At 50.2% G+C, this 19,885-nt stretch overlaps 1 protein-coding gene and 1 pseudogene across 3 annotated transcripts in view; both read left to right on the top strand.

The window, feature by feature from the left end:
• The window catches only part of PADI2 (peptidyl arginine deiminase 2), a gene marked incomplete at both ends in the record, with an annotated part of 43,992 nt that extends 34,076 nt beyond the window's left edge, over positions 1–9,916 (top strand). For both annotated transcript variants that reach the window (XM_079696414.1, XM_079696413.1), the window contains 6 exons: positions 2,059–2,210; positions 4,100–4,244; positions 5,008–5,101; positions 6,792–6,877; positions 8,890–9,018; positions 9,683–9,916. In XM_079696414.1, coding sequence (XP_079552540.1) covers positions 2,059–2,210; positions 4,100–4,244; positions 5,008–5,101; positions 6,792–6,877; positions 8,890–9,018; positions 9,683–9,916 — 840 coding nt within the window. The remainder of the gene's footprint in view (positions 1–2,058; positions 2,211–4,099; positions 4,245–5,007; positions 5,102–6,791; positions 6,878–8,889; positions 9,019–9,682) is intronic.
• Positions 9,917–16,122: 6,206 nt separating this feature from the next.
• Positions 16,123–18,076, top strand: LOC307048637 (polyadenylate-binding protein 4-like; annotated as a pseudogene). Its single transcript has one exon. The product of its transcript is annotated as a polyadenylate-binding protein 4-like (transcript).
• Positions 18,077–19,885: the final 1,809 nt, after the last annotated feature.

The raw sequence follows: 19,885 nt of genomic DNA, 5'->3' as shown, positions 1-19,885 counted from the left end.
GGGGATGGGGGAGGGCACAATCCTGGGACTCCTACAGGACAGAGTGGTCGGGAGGCCTTGGGCACCCCTGGCAAATCAGTTTACTGCAAATTAGTCTGTTGCTTCCATCTTCTCATCTGCAAAATGGGTCCGTTGGGATAGTAATCTCTAACATCCTTTCCTGCTCTGATAACTGATGCTTTTCCAAAACATGGAGAGTTCTCTCATGGGAAATGAGAGCTATGGGAGACAGAGGCCTGACTCCTGACACTGCCCCACCTTTGAAGTGTCAAAGAGGAAAATTATAGTTAAGCAATTGTCGAAAAGCATGGTTCCAACTTCAAAGCTCATTAAATCTGTGATTTTTTTCAGTTCATGAGTTTTTTAAAAAGCAATCTGACCCCCACCCTCGATTCTAGAGGTCATTACCACTCTACCACTCTCCTTTTATGCCCTCAACAACCAACTGAATGAGGACAGAACCAAAATCAGTCGTCTTTGTCCTCACCTTCCACCCTGGACAGGCAGGGGGAGGCTTGAACAGAACACGAAACAGACTGGGTAGATCAGGTGGCTTTGCCAAGGTCACACACAGGGCAGCCTCCCGTGAGACATCAGGGCTGCTCAGAGGCCACCCTTTGCCAGGTCCACACCTGCTTCTTGAGAACATTCACTAACCTAGTCCCTTCATCACAGGGAGATGGCAGAGCCAGTGGTGTAAGCACAAAGCTCTGGAATGCCAGACAGATCTGGCCTTGAGTCCCAGTTCCACCCCTTAGCAGCAATGTGACCTTCGGCAAGCACCTTAACCGCCTCAAGCCTCCGTTTGCTCATCTGTAAAATGGGGATAGAAACAGTATCCATCTCACAGGCTTATTGTGAAGATTGAAAGCATTATATAAGGCATCCATGCTGCTCCTGATACAATGACTATTATTAACTGCTGTTCTGGTTCTCATTCCACAGCCCTGGACACTGTCCTCGGTGAGGACTGTCCACTTCCTCCAACATGAGGGGTAGTCAAACCAGCCAGCGGGCAGGAGAACCAAGGCCTCTCAGATCCTTCTCTTACTCTTTCTTCCCGGGTCACCACCTGCCTTCAGTGTTCCAGGCTGGCCTAGTACCAAGGCCCCCAGACTGCATTATTCCTGGAGGCCTGGGCCAAGCCCAGCTTTGTACTGCATGCCTGCCTGCCCATATGAGGCTGTAAAGCCCCAGCTGCCCAGCCTCTGGCAAGTCTCACCTTGCCATCTGGGGCTCATAGGCGAGAAAACACTAAGCTGCGCCATTAACCCTAATGGGCACAGCTGTCCCTTGAGCCTCTAAGCTGGGCCAGGATAAGCCACATCTTCTCACTCTTTGGTTTTTATTAGCAAGGATTTTTGTCAGACAAGCTTAGTTCCAGCCCAGTGCAAGCTCCCAAGCAAGATCCCTACCTTTTTACCAAAAAATCATGAAAGGAAACTTAAAATTCAGGGGGCGTCACCGGAGTTATATCATGTAACTGCAGTCTGTTGGAGCTCTGTGCTAAGAAGGATTCCGAGGCTATATCTGGGCTCCGTGAATACATATGGTTAGTTGGGAATGGGTTGGGATGGTATATATGTTACATATTTGCCATTCCTGCATGTATTGGTCAGCTTTCACTTGGTAAGACTGCAGTAACAAACAGCCCCCGTATCTCAAGAGCTGACAAGAGCAAAGGTCCATTTCTTGCTCACATTAAGAGATGAGTGGGGATGTCAACAGCACAAAATTAGGACCAAACCAGAAATCACCAATATGTCTCCGTGTTTAAGAAATAGAGGCACACCCAGAGACCCAGATGTATACACACACACAGACACTTGTATATTCACATTCATTCTCACACTCATACTGACATACTCACAAACTCAGCCTCCCCATACCAGGGTCCTGCTCATCAGTGGGAATAAGAAGAGCGTGGGTGACCCCCCTAGAAGCTAAGTGCCCACAGAGCCAGACCAAAGGTAGTGAAAAGTGGTCATCAGAGGGTGGCTGGGTTGGGGCTAAGGGCTCCTGGCCACAAGAGACTAATGACGGGTGTCTCTTGCCCAGGGCCCAGATTTTGGTTACGTGACCCGGGAGCCCCTCTTTGAGCCTGTCACCAGCCTTGATTCCTTTGGGAACCTAGAGGTCAGTCCACCAGTGACCGTGAATGGCAAGACATACCCCCTGGGCCGGATCCTCATCGGGAGCAGCTTTCCTCTGTAAGAGAAGCCAGGGTGGGCCTGCGGGCAGTGGTGGGGGGGGGCGGGGCGGGGGGAGTTATTGTTTCCCTTTAGGAGCAGACTGGGTTGCTCATACATGGAGTGATTGGCTGGGAGAATTAACCTCTCCCATGACTCTCTGACAAGATACAGACACTCCTGGAAAGAAAACCAAGTTAGCCTTTACATCTTAGTATGAATTAGGACCTAATACAAAACTAAATAAATAACCCCCTTCCCCAAATGGGAGGGAAGATAATGAGATTTTAAAGAAAGTGGGGAAGGGATGAAGGAGTTCAGAGAAGGAGTACTGAAAGAGGATCAGTGGGAGCACACCAACAAATTCTCGGGGGTGCCCATTCACAAAAGACACATGAGAAGACATGGCTCTGCCCCAAAGCCTGAGTCCCTGGCTCCCTAGCCTATCAACAACACCTTCACTCCCTCCCCAGGTCACCCACCAGTCGATGAGAAGGCAGATTTTTCCTTAGAGTGGTTGCTGGGGAGAGAGTGAGTACTGTGGGTCCTCACTTCACAAAAGGGCTGCCAGGAACCTGCACATGTGGGACCAGCCAGGATTTGGACACCAAGTCCCTATAAGCCACATGGGATCCTCTACCTTCTGCGGGAGGCCACTGACACAGATAGTGACCATTTGCTCACCCTGCCCTCCTTCTCCCTCCACTCAACAGTCATTCATCCATTCAGCAGGTATTTCCCAGGCACCAGCCAAGCACCAAGCCCTATGTCAGACATGGAGTTCCAAACATGAAGCCCAGCCCCCACCTTCCAGGAGATGGTGGAGATCACAGACATGAAACGGAGGGTGTGTACAGTGATAGAATGATACAGAGTCAGGGAAACCCAAGGAGGGGTCCCTAACCCCCTTAGGGGAGTTCACGGGGAGTCTTCTTAGAGACAAATATCTATTGAGAGTCTTTTCTGTGCCAGCTATTGTTCTGGGCTGCGGGGAGACAGCAGTGAGCAAAACAGACAAAGTCCCAGCTCTCGGGAAGTTTTCCATTAGGTGTGGAAGCAGTATAGACAATAAACATGGAAGCAAGCAAATAAATAAGATACTTCTGAGTGCTAATAGGTGTAATGAAGAAGATAAAATAGGGTACATGATAAAGAGTGATGGGGCAGGGGCACTTTGGCTTTTGTGGTTTTGAGGAAGTGACTTTGGAATTGAGGCTCAGATGATGAGAAGGAAGCAGCCATGGGAAGATCAAAGGGAAGGAGCGTCCCAGATAGAAGGAATAGAAAGGACAAAACCTTGGTAACAAGTTTAGCATGTGGCTAGAGCAAACGGAACAAGGAGGAAGGGAGGAAGATGAGGTAGGAGGGACAGGCAGGGGCCAGATCACAGAGACATTTGTTGGCCACTGTGAGGTTTTTGGGTTATATTTTAAGGGTAATGGGGAGATTGAAGACCTCAGGGAGTGTGGAAGTCAGGAAGGGCTTCCTGGAAGAGATGTCACTTGAAATGATTGAAGTTGAGAAGTTAACAGCGAAGAGGTACATAGGCTAGGGAAGATTTTGGAATCATGCCTGTGTCCTAGCCCTCTCCAGCAGTCCATGAGGGATCCCTGAGCACAGAAGCTGGCTTCTTACACCTACTGACACCATCAGCGGCCAAAGACTGGGCTCTATGCTCTTCACACAGACCATGGCTACAGCTAACTCCTCCTTTTTCCCCTTGGGCTCAAACAACTTTCTGCCTGTGCTAGGATCCCTGCAAATCAGGCTCCTTCCCATGACTTTTCCGCCAATGCTATTCTGGGTCCAGGCTAGATTCTAGAGGCTGAACTTCTCCTGCAGACCCTCTGGTGAGACAGGCACAGTGGGCAACCTTCTGAAGAACTGTCTCCTCCCCAACCCCACCCCAGGTCTGGTGGTCGGAGGATGACCAAGGTGGTGAGGGACTTCCTGCAGGCCCAGCAGGTGCAGGCACCCGTGGAGCTCTACTCGGACTGGCTGACCGTGGGCCATGTAGATGAGTTCATGACATTCGTCCCCATCCCAGGCACAGAGGTGAGCTGGCCCCTGAGGATGGAGTGAATAGGATAGTGCAGATCCCCTGTACTGCCAGCTCTTGTCAACAGAGAGGGGTATCTAGGGGAAGCCTACCGCAGAGAGGAAGAAGGAAGTAGGCTGAAGCTGGTTTGTACATTGTTTCTGTAGCAGGTAAATGTTTAACCCAATAAATCCAAAATATTAGCACCTTAGCATGTAGTCATTATAAAAATTATTCATGAGAGATTTTACATTCTTTTTTTATACTAAGTGTTCAGAATCTGGTGTGTATTTTACTCTTAGCACATCTCAACTCAGACCAGCCACAAGTCAAGTGTCCAATAATCCCACAGGGCTGGTGGCTACTGTACTGGCCATAATGCTCTAGAGAGCAATGGGGTATGGGCTTGGGGCTCTGGAAAGAGGTTCTTTCATTTCCCAAGAAGTGAAAAGAAACAGCTGCAACTTCAAATCCTGGAAATCTGGTGCCAATGGCCTGGCCTCTTGGCCACTTGGAGAAGCTCTTCCTCTCTGTACAAGGTCACCTTTGACTCTGAGCTTTGACTCGATGGCATTGCTAAGGTGGAGGAATTTCTATAGCAGGAAGGGTGAGAAATATTCCTCTAAAATAGAGAAAACCCTGCCAGGCGGCCTTTGCTTGGCAGAGAGTGGCTTGAGACAATATGCAGGTGGGACCCCAGGTGCTGAGAGCGGGGGCTTCTTCACGTTTCTTGGCCACCTCCTCTCTGCTGACACTGGCCTTCTGGATGGTCTCTCACAGAAATTCCGGATGCTCATGGCCAGCACCTCGGCCTGCTACAAGCTCTTCCGAGAGAAGCAGAAGGAGGGCCATGGGGAGGCCATCATGTTCAAAGGTGAGTGCCCGCAGGGCCTTGGCAGGGAGCAGGGAGCTGAGCCCCCAGAGGGACCCTTGGGAGGACAGGGCAGATGAGTGCCTTGTCCCTGAACACCCAGCTCCACTTCCTGGACATCCGGCCCGCTCCGGGGCTGTGAGGTCCCCGTGGTGGGAAGCAGCCCTGGCCTCTGTGACCCTCGCTGTGGCCAACGGGACCATCGAGCTGCCCGCTGCCCCTTATGACCATCAACAGTGCCTAGTGCTTCTTTGGGACCTAGTGTATACTTCAAATGGCACCAGACCCCAAGGAGAGTTAAATAGTTCAAAATTGACACGCAATCTGTGTTCAAGGAGCTTGTGTTTTCGAAAGGGAGATAGAGAAGAATATACATAATGCACTTGAGGGGTAGGAAGAAAAGTGGAAGTCGACAGACCTGACGTACAGTCAGACATCATCACCGTCAGTCCCGGAGTGAGAAATCATCTGCTTAATTTAGACACCCACATAACTGGGATAGACAGACTGGGATGAGCTTTGCTCTTAAATTAATCATGGAAAGAGACAAAGCCGATCAGGCGCAGACGGTGAGCCAGGTTAGAGAGGCCATGACAATTCCTTATGTGCTCTTCCTACATTCCCTTTTGACCCCTTTCAGGTTGGCGTCTCTAATCCACCTGCTCCCAAAAGTCTGCACCCCTAAGGCTGCTCGATACTTACATACATTACCACCTTCCATGTCGAAAGGCAGTGTTCCTGATAGTGACTGGTGCCTGGGATGGACAAGACCAACTTAAGACCACTGTCATTTTTTAATTCCCACCGATAGGAAATTTGTTTTATATTGGCAGGCATGAGTCTTGACTTTCTGGGGGCTTCTTTCTATATTAAGCCCTCAAAGCTACCCATAAGGATATAGGAACTATTATCTTTGTACAAATAGGTCCAAGGGGTGGTGTGGAGACAGCTCAGATACAGGGTGCAACAGCACCAATCTCTTTGCCACTAACAAGCTACAGGACTAGGAAACACAGTGGACCAGCATCAGGCAGGGAAAAAAAGAGTTAATAGCTTAGGATCTGGAATCAGACTGCCTGGTCTGCTTACAGGCTCTGCCACTAGCTGTAAGACCTTGGACGAGTCATGTAACTTCTCTGTGCCTCTATTTCTTCATCCTTAATGCTGGAAGCTACCTTATAGAAATGTGGGGAGGATTATTGAGTTAATCCATGTAAATATCTAGAAGACTACCTGCCACATAGCAGCCGCTCCATGAGCATTAGGTATCACTAATCAAGCCAGAAGACACGTGGGCCATCATGATGGAATAGGAGGCAGATGCAGGCATAGACCAGGACAAGGGCCAAGCATGAGGCAGGTCTGGAAAACAGGAAGGGTGACACCCCTTGGCATCCTGCTTCTGCCACACTCCCTCTGGTCTGCTGCCCATCCTTAGAAGCAGGCTTCTTGTGCCACCCTACCCTCTGGCCAGAGAGAGAGCAAGACAGCTGCCACCCCTTCCCTGGCCCAGGTGACATGGCCAACCCTGGGGAAAGGAGTTACCCCTGGGGTTGCCCTCCTGTGCCCCAGCCTGTCCCAGCCCCTCTCCCTCATCCTAAGAGTTAGCCCAGAAGCTGGGGGCCTTGGCAAAGGGGAGCACCCAGGCTGGACACCTAAAGCTAGACTGTCCCCTGTCCTCTGACCCCCACAGGCTTGGGCGGGATGAGCAGCAAGCGAATCACCATCAACAAGATTCTGTCCAATGAGAGCCTCGTGCAGGAGAACCAGTACTTCCAGGTGAGGGCGGGGCAGGGGCCTGTGGGAGGGACAAGGCTATGACCAACAGCACCTGTTACAGCCTCGGGGCTTCCATAGGGAATGGCCAAGGGTTCAGGGCACATGACAGAGGGAAGGGCCTCAACAAGCATTCGGTCTAGGCTTCCTGGTTTACGCCTCTAAACTGGAGGCTGAATGGGGTGACAAAGCAGGTCAGTGGAGTCTAGAAGCAGACAGGAGACCTGGGAAGGAAGGTGTATCAGGCAGTACTAAAGAACCAAGGGCTCTGTAAGGCTAGAGCCCACAGCATTTGCGGGAGACCCACACTCATTAAAATATGATGAAAACTACAGACCTGCTCTCCAGAAAATTTCATATGTAAACACATGCCATGAATTTTTATTTGTTTTAGGGGATCAGAGATCCCTGAAGTTTTCTATCTATGGATGAATCCCACCTTTTGAGTCCCTAAATCTCAAAGATTGTATCCAGAAGTAGATACCAGTCAAAAGGGTCATATTTAGTTGAATTAGATCTCTCTTTATTTGCATGAGCATATTTATTTATTTATTTAGCTGCTTTGGGTCTTTGTTGCTGCATGTGGGCTTTCTCTAGTTGCGGCGAGCGGGGGCTACTCTTCATTGTAGTGCGTGGGCTTCTCACTGCGGTGGCTTCTCTTGTTGCAGAGCATGGGCTCTAGGTGCACAGGCTTCAGTAGTTGTGGCACTTAGGCTCAGTAGTTGTGGCGCATGGGCTTAGTTGCTCCGTGGCATGGGGGATCTTCCCAGACCAGGGCTCGAACCCATGTCCCCTGCATTGGCAGGCGGATTCTCGACCACTGTGCCATCGAGGAAGCCCTGCATGGGCACATTTAGAGTATCAAGTTTAAATTTAAAAACTCAAACTGATTTTTTTAAATGGCTTAATTGACTCATATGAGTAGGAAGTCCAGCAGTGATATGGATTTCAGGCACAGGTTGATCAGGGCTCCAGCTCCATTTCTCTGCACTTCTTGGGCTCTACAGGTGCCCTCATGACAGGAGTATAGCTGCAACAGTTCAAGGTCTCACATCCATGTAGCACACCACCCACAAAGAGGGAGGTCTGTGCCCCCAACAGTTAAACAAAAGCTTTGCATTTCACTCTGATTGTGCCAACCTGAACCAATTATTGTAGCCAGGGGAATTCCATATACTGATTCCCTTAATCCTGGTTTATTGCCCATCCTTGAACCAATCACTGGAGCAAAGAGGTAGGGGCAAGGGTCCACTAATTAGCTGTCACCAAGAGGGGAGGGTGTAGTCAACCCAACCCAATAACTGGCTGCTACATTTCAGGGGGAGGGGTAGAGTGGATGCTGTAGAAGCAACTGCAGAGTTTCCCAAAGTTCACATAATGCCTCATTGGCTATTTGAAAGTTGACTTTATTGTAACTCCCCTCCGTGGACATTATTTGGCATCGGGTAGATCTGAGGTCAAATCATGGCCCCTCATTTTGGCAGTTGAACCTTGGGCAACTCACTAAGGACTCTACATTTTGGGTAGAGTCTCTAATAAGGGGCTAATAATAGTGTCTACCTCATGAGGTTGAGGCTTAAATAAGTAATGTATGTAAAGCACTTAGAACAGTACACTTAGGGTTCTGGTACATATTAGTTTTAATTATTATTAATCAAAATCATTGTCACTGTTATTCTCACCACACGGGACAGCCTAAGGATTCAATGAGATACTGCATAGCAAGCACTTAGCACAGGGTCTGGCTTGTAGTAGGTGGTGCTCAGTAAATGAGCCCTCACTAGTGTTATTTCTGGGATTTTCTAGTATTATTTCTGTAATCTTCTCTCTCGTTCTCTTTATTACTACCATTACTGGTGGGAGGGGCACCAGAGAGGTCGGCGCGTGCTGGAGTGCCGGGGTGCGATTGACACTCTCCCTGGAGTGCCGGGTCCCCTGCAGGCAGGGGTGAGGTTGACAAAGGTGGCAGGGATGTCCCCTCACTCGCCTGCCCTCCCTTCTTCCCTGTCGCCCAGCGCTGCCTGGACTGGAACCGCGACATCCTCAAGAAGGAGCTGGGGCTGACGGAGCAGGACATCATCGACCTGCCTGCCCTCTTCAAGATGGACGAGAACCGCCAGGCCAGAGCCTTCTTCCCAAACATGGTGAGGCGCTCTGGACCCCAAACCTCATCCAGGCCAGTCAGGGGCAGCCAGATCCAGAGGGACCCCTCGGCTGAGGCTGTCCAATCAGGAGGCCCAGGTCCCAGTCCTGGCTGAGTTGCTGTGTGGCCTCCCACCTACCCCAGGCACTTGCCCTCTCTGGGCCTCATTCCCTTCTGGGGTGATATCCTTATTCTGGCTGCCCCCTGGGGTCCTGGGGGATCCTTTAACAGATTGGAGAGTGTTTTGTCAATTAAAAAGGCCTTTATAGACAGGAGGGATTCTTGTTATCATAGAGGAGAGTCTTCTGTGTGATAGAAGGAGGTTAGAACACACATACACACACATAGATACATATATACACACATGTACACACATGAAAACACACATGCATGCGTGCAATGCACACGCTGATGCGTACATATATAGCCGCATGCACATGCATGGACATACACATAATACAGGGGTGGGTTGCCTCGTTTTCCACTCAGCTCTGCCATGTATGAGTTGCTTAGCCCCCCTGAGCCTCAGTTCATCATTGTAAAATAGGGATAATCACAATCCCTACTTCATAGGGTTGTTGGGAGGGTTCAGTGAGCTTAGAACAGGGCGGGGCATAGTAGGTGCTCACTAAACGGAGCTGTGCCCCCCCGCCTCCCTGTTGCAGGTGAACATGATTGTGCTCAACAAGGACCTGGGCATCCCCAAGCCATTCGGGCCCCAGGTTGAGGAGGTGTGCTGCCTGGAGACACATGTGCGCTCCCTGCTGGAGCCCCTGGGCCTCTGCTGCACCTTCGTGGATGACATCTCCGCCTACCACAAATTTCTGGGGGAGGTGCACTGCGGCACCAACGTGCGCAGGAAGCCCTTCACCTTCAAGTGGTGGCACATGGTACCCTGAGCTGCAGGGGGCTGTTGTGTGCCTGTCACAGCCCATCAACAACCAGTGTTGAGGCTGGACCAACCCTTGTGGTTTTTATTATGATTGCAAAATGTCCTTCATCAATAACTATCAGGAAACTTGGGGGGAAACGTTTATTACTTTTCATTTTATTTTTACTTACAGGACCTGGAAATTACCTGGCACACCTGGGGCCACACAGTGAGGTCATGGGGAGAGAGAGAGAGAACCCACGGAACTGGGGTTCTGCTTTTATGGGAGTTGAGGGTGAGGGCCTAGGATTTCGAGGGCTCACTCTTTATTGGTGAATTTAAAGCATAAGAGTGGGAATTTAAAGCGAGGAAAGAGGAAAAAGGCAGGTGGTCCAAATGGTCAGTTATCAAAAGCAATCAAGATCTCTAGAAGAAAGGAGCCTCAGTGGGGGGAGGCGGCCTGGCTCTTCATCTAGTTGTGTGGCTGGCAACGTGTTTACTCAAGATCGCCATGTTTGAAGTGGATGCTCAGCAATCAAAGCTGAGTCAGGCACTCGTATTAGAAGAAGGATTCACACTACAGGGGCCTGGGCACCTCCCTCCTTCCTTGAGTTCTCCAGACTCTTCACACCCCCAGAAAATCCCCCTGCCTGACGTGGACTGGAGGCCACCATTGAGGGGCCTTCAGGCGGTGGGAGGGGATTTGAGATATCTGTGCCTTGCCTTCCCTCAGAAGGGCCTCAGGGTCCACGAAGTCACCCCCTGAGCCTCCATGCTGTCCTTCCTGAAAATAGCTGGACATTTGGCCAGGGTCTGTACAGCCCTGACGTGAAAAACAAAACAAAACAAAACCCACTTTACCCAAACCCTTCCCCAAAGAGTCTTTAGTCTCTTGTCCAAAATTGAATGAGGGGAGAAGGGAAGGAGGTTCTGGGATGACCAGTTGTCCCTGTAGCCGTGCCTTGTGGGTCAAGGTAGATGGCATGGAAAGGGATTCTGGAACCCCAGATGTACCTTGAACTGTCTTCATCCTTTGAAATTCACCTCCCTTGGCCACCTGGACACCCCCAATTATTCATTCCTTAACAGCCTCTGTCAAATCCTCTCGGCTTTCCCTCTGCAGTGTAGACACCATTGGCTAGCCTCCTTAGACTCAGACTCCCTGAGGGTCCAGTAATTGAGCTTAGAACCTTCCCTGGAAGTGGATTTTATCAGAGCAGCCTTCTCTGTTTACAAGATTCTTATGCTTCTTCTTTCTCACGGACCCAGGCTCTCCCAGATGCTTGGGGGTTTCTCCCCACACCAGCATCCTTGTGGCCTGAGGGTTCACTGTATAAAGATGCCCCAGGGTGAGCTATATCCATCTCCTCTTGCTGGGTCCTTGATTCTCTGGCCAGTTCCTGACCTCCTTCCTCTCACAGCCTCCACTTCCTATTCCAATGCCGTCTCTCCAGACAGCTAGACAAGGACTTCTTCCCCACCAGCCAGGCTCAGACCTTCCCCCAGGACACAATGAAAGACCTGCCCCTCCACTCCAGACCTCAGATCCAACACATAAAGACCCTGTCCTAACCTCCAGCCTGAACAGCCAGTTCTGGGCCAGCTGCTGGCCTTAGAGATGGATTAATTATCCCATTGAAGTTTCTCAGTGCATTTGCTGAAGACCCTCTCATTTGGACTTAATCAGATTCATTCTCTGGCTCCAACTGAAAAGACTCAGTTTCAGCTAAAACAAATTCCTTTAAGGCCAGCTGGTTCAGGAGAATAAGTGAATTATAATTCCACTTTGAGGGTTAGAGAGGAACTGATATATAACCAATGAAAAGGTTGTAAATTTGTATTCTTGGAGAATGGGATTTTCTTCTTGGATTATTCACTCATTCAACAAACATATATTGTATGCCTCCTAAGTGCCAGGCACAGTGGTGGGCCCCGAGGACACAGTGCTTAGTAGCAAACTGCATCTGGCCCCTGCCTCATGGAGCCAGTCAGTTCCCACCCTGAGATGCCCACACTTAAATGGCCAGCATTTGCCCTTTCAGTGGTGTGCTCTTTAGAAATACCAATTCGCTATATTCAGGAAATGCACAGGACACAGAGCTTCCAGCAAGTCACTATCTCAGTGAAATGAGGGGGTTGGGTCTTCTTTAAACAGGCCTCCTTCCCATCCAGCTTGGCCAGTACCACCTAACAGATCAGACCCCAGGGCCTTCAGAAGCTGTTGTCCCCCGCTTTGGGGACAGTGGCTCCTGCCTTTGGGGGCCAAAGCCCCAGATCTCTCCAAACCCAGAGCTGAAGACACCAAGTGCCTATTTGTGGATGTTTATCTGGAGACTTAGACTTTGGGGTGTGTGTGTGTGTGTGTGTGTGTGTGTGTGTGTGTGTGTGTGTGTGTGTTGGTTAATGTGGGTTTTGGGGCTTTCTTTCATTTTTTTCTAGTCTGCCTTAAAGGGAAGTGAGTGCTTCCCAGGTGGAGACAGTGTGTGTTTCTAGATTTTTCTAAGGCTCTCCCCATCAGTAAGTCAGTAACTTCTGATGATTCTGGAGCCCCCAGGACTCACTCATTCCCATCTTGCTTGCCCACTCGTGTGACTACCCTTGGCGCGGACATCTCCCCCAGTCCCCCCGGGACTGATCACTCTTCCCCACCCACCACTTTCTATAAATGTAGACCCAGAATACACTTCTGTGTTGCAAAACTCAGCTAAGTTCCTGTTTCAATCTTTATTTTGAAATATTTTGTATAAGAGAGCAGGGGGTATCATGAAGATGGTAAGAAGCGGGGCACAGTTTCAGCTTTTCTGGACGAGAGGCCGTGCTGGAGATCAAAAGATGTTTGGGGAAGAACCTGAGTAAACAGCAAGAAAATAAATGGTCACATGGGAAGTCCTGTGGCTGTTGGTGTGATGTTCATGGTTGCTTCACGGCCGCGGCCTGGAAGGAGGCAGGCCATACGCGGGCCCTCTCCTGGTCCTCCAGCCCCTGCCCTTCTGCACACAGGGTCAGGGCTCTCAGCAAGGGTCTCTCAAGGGTTTGGAATCCCACACGCATTCAGTAGGTGTGTATTAAATGGCCACCACCCAAGGTCAAGACCAACACCCACTATAAAGTCTGACAGTGTTTCTGGTGGGGCTCCCCAAAAGCAGACCCCGAGGTGAGCATTTGGGAACAAGTGACTTATTGAGGAAGAGCCTCCAGGAGAAACCAGGAAGGGAGTGGAGGGAGCAGGGCCAGGAACGGGAAGAAGCCAAGAGTGTGATTTCAGATGTAGCCTCAGCCTGGTCACAGGAGAGCTCTAGAGCATAAGTGGCAGCTCAGTTGTTCCATCTGGAGGCCGAGTTTCGTGTACCTACACGAGTCGGTCATTAGCGATGGGGACTTTGGCTCTCTGAACAGGCAAGGGGGACACCCGTAGCCTATGGGCAATCATCCAGCTGTAGTTTTGTTTTGGTTTGGTTTTTGCCACACCATATGGCTTGCAGGATCTTAGTCCCCTGATCAAATACTGAACCCGCGCCCTTGGCGTTAGTGATAGCGCAGAGTCCTAACCACTGGACCACCAGGGAATTCTCCACAGCTATAGTTTTTAGCAGTAGAGTCACAAGAGCTGGGGAATGGGCCAGAAAAGGATCTGGTCAGAGCACCGACTGTGTCCACCGCTCTGAGTAATATCATGTTATCGTAATATGGAATTGTTGCACGTGGGTATTTATGATTTGACCCATGGTATAAAATCCATACAACATAGCCACGATCTAACAGGGTCTTTGTGAACAAACCCCCGAGGCTCTAAAATAGAACCACCTCGTTGGTTGCTACACCTAGAAGCCACTTCCAAGCACTTTAGAATGCACCTGGGGGGTTCTTACCCCTCAGCCCCATCTTGGGTTTCGGGACAGATGTTCTGACGCAGCCATTTTCAAAGGCCACTGAAAAATGAAAATCACTAGTTCTCTTATTCCTGGACTTAGCCTGTGGGTCCAGCCCTCTGAGGTCATTCTTCCCTTTTATACCCAACTAATGTGGCCCAAGCCAATCTTCTATGGGGCTTTCCTGATGCACCTATTTCTGAGACTCCCCAAGGGATGCTGGTGTGTTAAACCCATCCTGCTGGTGTTTTCACATCTTGGCCACTCACTCACCTCAGGATTGCTAAAAGTCACCCTGAGACGTCTAGAAAAGCACCTTCCAATAGAAATACAATGCAAGGGGCTTCCCTGGTGGCACAGTGGTTACACTCTGTGCTCCCAATACGGAGGGCCCAGGTTTGATCCCTGGCCAGGGAACTAGATCCCACCCACATGCATGTGCAACTAAGAGTTCGCATGCCACAACTAAGGAGCCTGCCTGCCGCAACTAAATAAGTAAATATTTTTTTAAAATACACATAACATAAAATTTAAAAAAAAAGAAACTACCTGAGGAATGATCAAACCATGATACATCCCATTTATATATTTTGTAGCATGTAAGATGAAATAGATCTATGTGTACTGACATGGAAAGAGCTCCAAGACAGAGCACTTGATGTTGGTATAAAAAAAAAAAGTCAAGCAAAGCCATGGATTTCTATAGAAACATATATGTGTATACATATGCAAAGAAAAAGGTATGGGAGCAATCCCATGAAACTGACAATAGTAATCACCTCTGGGGAAAGAAGCGTAACCGAGGGGATTTAAAATTTATCTGTGTTGCTTGAAATTTTTACACAGTGAGAATTTAATTACATATGTACTTTTGAATACGTTTTTTAAGCTGCCTGAAACCCTTGGCATCTTATTTATGCTGAAGTCTGTCCATCCTGATTAGCATAATCTTTTCCTCCTAATAATTCACAGTTCTCTTTTACCTTTTTTCTCCCCCCAGCTGGGCTTCCCACCACCAGTTGAAAATTGATAGCTCCTTACAGATACTAGTTCATTTTCTCCTCCTCCCTGTGAGGTGACTATGACTCCCCCCCCCCCATTTTACACAATAGGAAACTAAGGCACAGAGAGGTTAAGTAACTTGCTGAAGGTCACGTAATAAGTGGCTGTCCTCTCTCCGCCCCAGGTCGCTGCAGCCTCCGCCGCTTTCGGGCCTAGCAGCCTGAAGAAAAAAAAAGAGAAAAGGATTAAAAAAAAAAAACCCCAAAACGCTTTAAAATCCACCAGGGACTTCCCTGGTGGCGCAGTGGTTAAGAATCTGCCTGCCAATGAAAGGGACAAGGTTCGAGCCCTGGTCCGGGAGGATCCCACATGCCGCGGAACAACTAAGCCCGTGCGCCACAACTACTGAGCCTGCGAGCCACAACTCCTGAAGCCCGTGCGCCTGGAGCCCGTGCTCCACAAGAGAAGCCACTGCAATGAGAAGCCCACGTGCCGCAACTAGAGAAGCCCGTGCGCAGCTACGAAGACCCACCACAGCCAAAAATAAAATAAATAAATAAATAAATAAAATTTTTAACCTTAAAAGAAGAGAAAGGAAAAAAAAGGCGAATCCTCCTCGGAGGACCCGCGGGGCAGTCGCTTTTGCACGCTTCCGGCCTGCCCGCCGCCGCCGCACCTAGGCGTCCGTCGGTCCCCGTCCGTCGGTGCAGTGGTGAGCCGCTCGCGCGCCCGTGTTCACACGCCTCCGCCCGCCGCCCCGCCGCGCAGCGTGGCAGCCCCGCGCCTGCCGCCCTCACCCCTGGCGTGCCGGCCTCCGCGCTCCACGTGTCCGCGCAGCCCTTCTCCCGCCCGGCGTCGGAGGCGGCTGCGCGCTCCGGCCGCCCCGGGCTTGCCGAGTGGGCACCGACAAGTATTTGGTTTCTCTCTTCCCCAGGCTGCTGTAATCTTAAACTGCCGGGAGCCGGAGGCCTAATAAATTTTATAGAGAAACGCACATTCCGGAGGCCGCCGTGGGCACCACTGGGTTGCCTCCGGAAGAATTTTTGTAATTTGGAGGGCAGTCCCCGTTTTAACTTTTTTCATTTTTTGAAATTGGGAGCTTCCACACCAGGACAGCTGAAACTTACAAACTCCCAGGGAGAGCCATATTGTTTTTGAGAGCCTTTTGTCTGCGGTTTGGCAGTCTCGTCGGGGCCGTCCCCCGAACTCCTCTCAGGCCCTCCCCTCGGAGCCGACTCCAGCTTCTCTGAGCTTCACTGCCACCTGTGAGCCGGGGCACGGGCCACGGCTCGGAGGGGAACCCCCTTTGTCCTGTGTGGTCCCTCTGAGGAGTCCTCCTGGCGGGGCTCGGGGTGGTGGGGAGATGAACGCTGCGGCCAGCAGCTACCCCATGGCCCCCCTGTATGTGGGTGACCTGTACTCAGACGTCACCGAGGCCATGCTGAACGAAAAGTTCAGTCCTGCGGGGCCTGTGCTGTCCATCTGGGTCTGCCGCGATATGCTCACCCGCCACTCCCTGGGTTATGCCTACATCAACTTCCAGCAGACAGCTTTCGCGGAGGGGGCCTTGGATACCATGAACTTTGATGTGATTAAGGGAAAGCCAATCCATATCATGTGGGCTCAGAGGGATCCCTCTTTGAGAAAATTTGGTGTGGGAAATACCTTCATCAAGAACCTGGACATATAGATAACAAGGCACTGTATGATACTTTTTCTGCTTTTGGAAACATTGTCCTGCAAGGTGGTGTGTGATGAGAACGGCTCTAAGAGTTATGCCTTTGTCCAGACCCAGGAGGCTGCCGACAAGGTCATCGAGAGGATGAACGGCATGCTCCTCAATGACCACAAAGTGTTTGTGGGCAGATTCAAGTATCGAAAAGAGTGGGAAGCTGAGCTTGGAGCCAAAGCCAAGGAATTCACCAATGTTTATATCAAAAACTTTGGGGAAGAGGTGGATGATGAGAGTCTGAAAGAGCTATTCAGCCAGTTTGGTAAGTGTCAAGGTGACGAGAGATCCCAGTGGGAAATCCAAAGGCTTTGGCTTTGTGAGTTACAAAAAACACGAGGATGCCAATAAGGCCGTGGAAGAGATGAATGGAAAAGAAATCAGTGGGAAAGTCATTTTCGTCGGCCATGCACAGAAGAAAGTGGAACGGCAGGCCGAGTTAAAGCAAAAACGGGAACAGCTGAAACAGGAGAGAATTAGTCACTATCAGGGGGTGAATCTCTACATTAAGAACTTGGATGACACCATTGATGATGAGAAGTTAAGGAAAAAGTTCTCACCTTTTGGATCAATCGGCAGTGCTAAGGTAATGCTGGAGGATGGGAGAACCAAAGGGTTTGCCTTTGTCTGCTTCTCATCCCCTGAAGAGGCAACCAAAGCAGTCACGGAGATGAACGGACGCATCGTGGGCTTCAAGCCACTGTATGTCGCCCTGGCCCAGAGAAAGGAAGAGAGAAAGGCTCAGCTGACCAACCAGTATATGCAGCGAGTGGCCAGGATGAGAGCAGTCCCCGCCAATGCCATCTTAAATCATTTCCAGCAGCTGGGGGCTACTTTGTGCCAGCAGTTCCACAGGCCCAGGGAAGACCTCCATATTACCTAACCAGTTAGCACAGATGAGGCCTAATCCACGCTGCAGCAAGGTGGGAGACCTCAAGGCTTCCAAGGAATGCCAAGTGCTATATGCCAGTCTGGGCCTTGTCCAGCTCTTTGCCATCTGGCTCCAACTGGTAATGCTCTGGCCTCTCGCAGCCTCCCTACTACCACTCAGAGAGTCGGATCTGAGTGCCCAGACCGCTTGGCTATGGACTTTGGTGGGGCTGGTGCCGCCCAGCAAGGGCCAACTGACAGCTACCAGTCTGGAGGTGTTCCCACAGCTGGGCAGAACCTAGCGCCTCATGCTGCTGTTGCTGCCACTGCTGCTCGGGCTATTGCACCTTACAAATACGCCTCCAGTGTCCGCAGCCCTCACCCTGCCATCCGGCCCCTGCAGGCACCCCAGCCTGTGGTCCACGTGCAGGGGCAGGAGCCGCTGACCGCCTCCATGCTGGCCGCAGCACCCCCCCCAGGAGCAGAAGCAGGTGCTGGGTGAACGTTTGTTCCTGCTCATCCAGACGATGCACTCAAACCTGGCCGGGAAGATTACGGGGATGCTGCTGGAGATTGACAACTCGGAGCTGCTGCACGTGCTGGAGTCCCCGAGTCTCTCCGCTCCCATGTGGATGAAGCTGTGGCGGTCCTACAGGCACATCACACCGAGAAAGAAGGTGCCCAGAAGGTGAGCGCTGTTGCTACTGCTACCTCTTAGACAAGGACAAAGCGATTCACAAGCCAAATAAACCCTCATGGAATTCAGCTCAAGGTTTGAAGATGCCCTAGCTTGTCCTATGGACCTCAACGCCAAGAACCACAAATTGCAAATTTAATAGGTCATTTTGTATCAAAAGGTCAATTATGATGTGCCTAGAATTTTTCAATTAAAAGAACATATTCTCTGGGTTCTGATATGGCCCAGAGAGTGTTAACTTTTTTTTTCTATTGTGAATTTTTATTTTTTCTGCCCAGAAATTGGTTTTATTTGATGTACCCAAGTCTTAAGTTTCTCAATAAAGAAAAAAATCTCCATAATAAATAAATAAATAAATAAATAAATAAAAATGAGTGATATAACAGGATCTGAACCTCCCAAAGGACTGCATACTTAACCATTCCATCTCCCTGCCTCTCTGGAAAGTCAACTTGCTTTTAATATTCTGCATCCCTCTGACTTCTTTTGCTTTCACTGAGCCGATATCTAGCCATTACAAATGAAATTTACCACCATTCCCTTTTTGCATTTCATTTACGTGGTTCTGTCTCTGATACAAAGGGGTGTTCAAAATTCAGATTCAGCTGGAAAGGGAGTTTTATCACGTACTGTGTTTAAAAAGCACACACCCACACACATCCAGAGGACTAAAGTAACTGCTAATTTGAGAGTATGCTGGTGATGTGGCAGGCAGATGAGAGCGAGACAGAGGTTAGCAGTGTGGGTGAGCTCTAATTTGTGTGTGTGTGTGTGTGTGGTGCTATAGGGTCCACCAACGTGACAGTCCCCAGAAGGCCTCAGGCCACTTGCTAAGTCCCAGCAGATGAGCTGACTTCAGCTGTGTGAAACGCAGCCCCATCTGGAATGGGGGTGCCTTGTGACTTTTTTGCTCCGGGAGTTCATAGAGACTGCTCTTGAAATTGGAGAAGTCTGTAGCATATGATTGTCCCCATCCCACTCAGACAGAATATTTTGAGAAGTCTAATTATATAGTGAGGGTGGAAGGGAGAGGGTTTAGATAAGCCCTTTCTAAGGGCAGGTTGGAAAGGGCTGGTAGGGAGCCCTGGGCAGTTCTGCAAGGCAGGGGTGCCCTCTGCAGGTAAACCAGAGGGGCTGCAACCACTGTGTTCCCATGGGCCTTGGGGGTATGTCCATAGCCCAGCCATCCCCCTAACAGAAGATGCTCACCTCCTCGCTGTGTGACTTAGGGTGAGTTGTTGACCCTCTCTGAGGCTCAGTTGCCTCAACTGTAAGGGACAAAACCCCCTACCTCGTGAAGTTGCTGTAATGATCAGAGAGAGAAAATGCACCCAAACTGCTCTGCAGAGGGGCTGGTACGCAGTAAGTCTTCCAAATGTGGCAGCTATTACCAGCAGAGGCAGTAGCAGCAACAGCCCCATTATCACTGTCACTGGCATCTTGAACAATAGTAAAGATGACAACGGAGTGATCTAGCAGAGGGAGAAGGGCTTCTCTGAGAGCAAGCACAGGCAGGGCTGGGGCAGGGGCTGGAGGAAATCGGGGCCAGGCAGCCCAAAAGCATTTTGATTTACCAACTATGTCTATTCCAATTCTGGGAGACAGTTTTTGCCTCCTCTTCTCCCTAGAGCCCCATGGTGCCGAAATAAGCTGCTCCCTGGAAGCAAAATACCCCAGGCAGAGAGCTGGGATATACTTGGAGGAGCCCAGATGTTTGCAAATCTCATAGTGGTGGTGGACCTGCTCACACTGATCCACAGAAGGGACTCTTTCCACAGCTGAAGGGAAGGAAGGAGTCCCTTCTGTCTAACTTTGTCTCCTACCGTGACT

The sequence above is a fragment of the Hyperoodon ampullatus genome (assembly GCF_949752795.1).
Source record: "Hyperoodon ampullatus genome assembly, chromosome: 2".
Lineage (NCBI taxonomy): Eukaryota > Metazoa > Chordata > Mammalia > Artiodactyla > Ziphiidae > Hyperoodon > Hyperoodon ampullatus.
The sequence above is the reverse complement of the archived record's forward strand: the minus strand, read 5'-3'. Positions and strand labels throughout refer to the sequence as shown.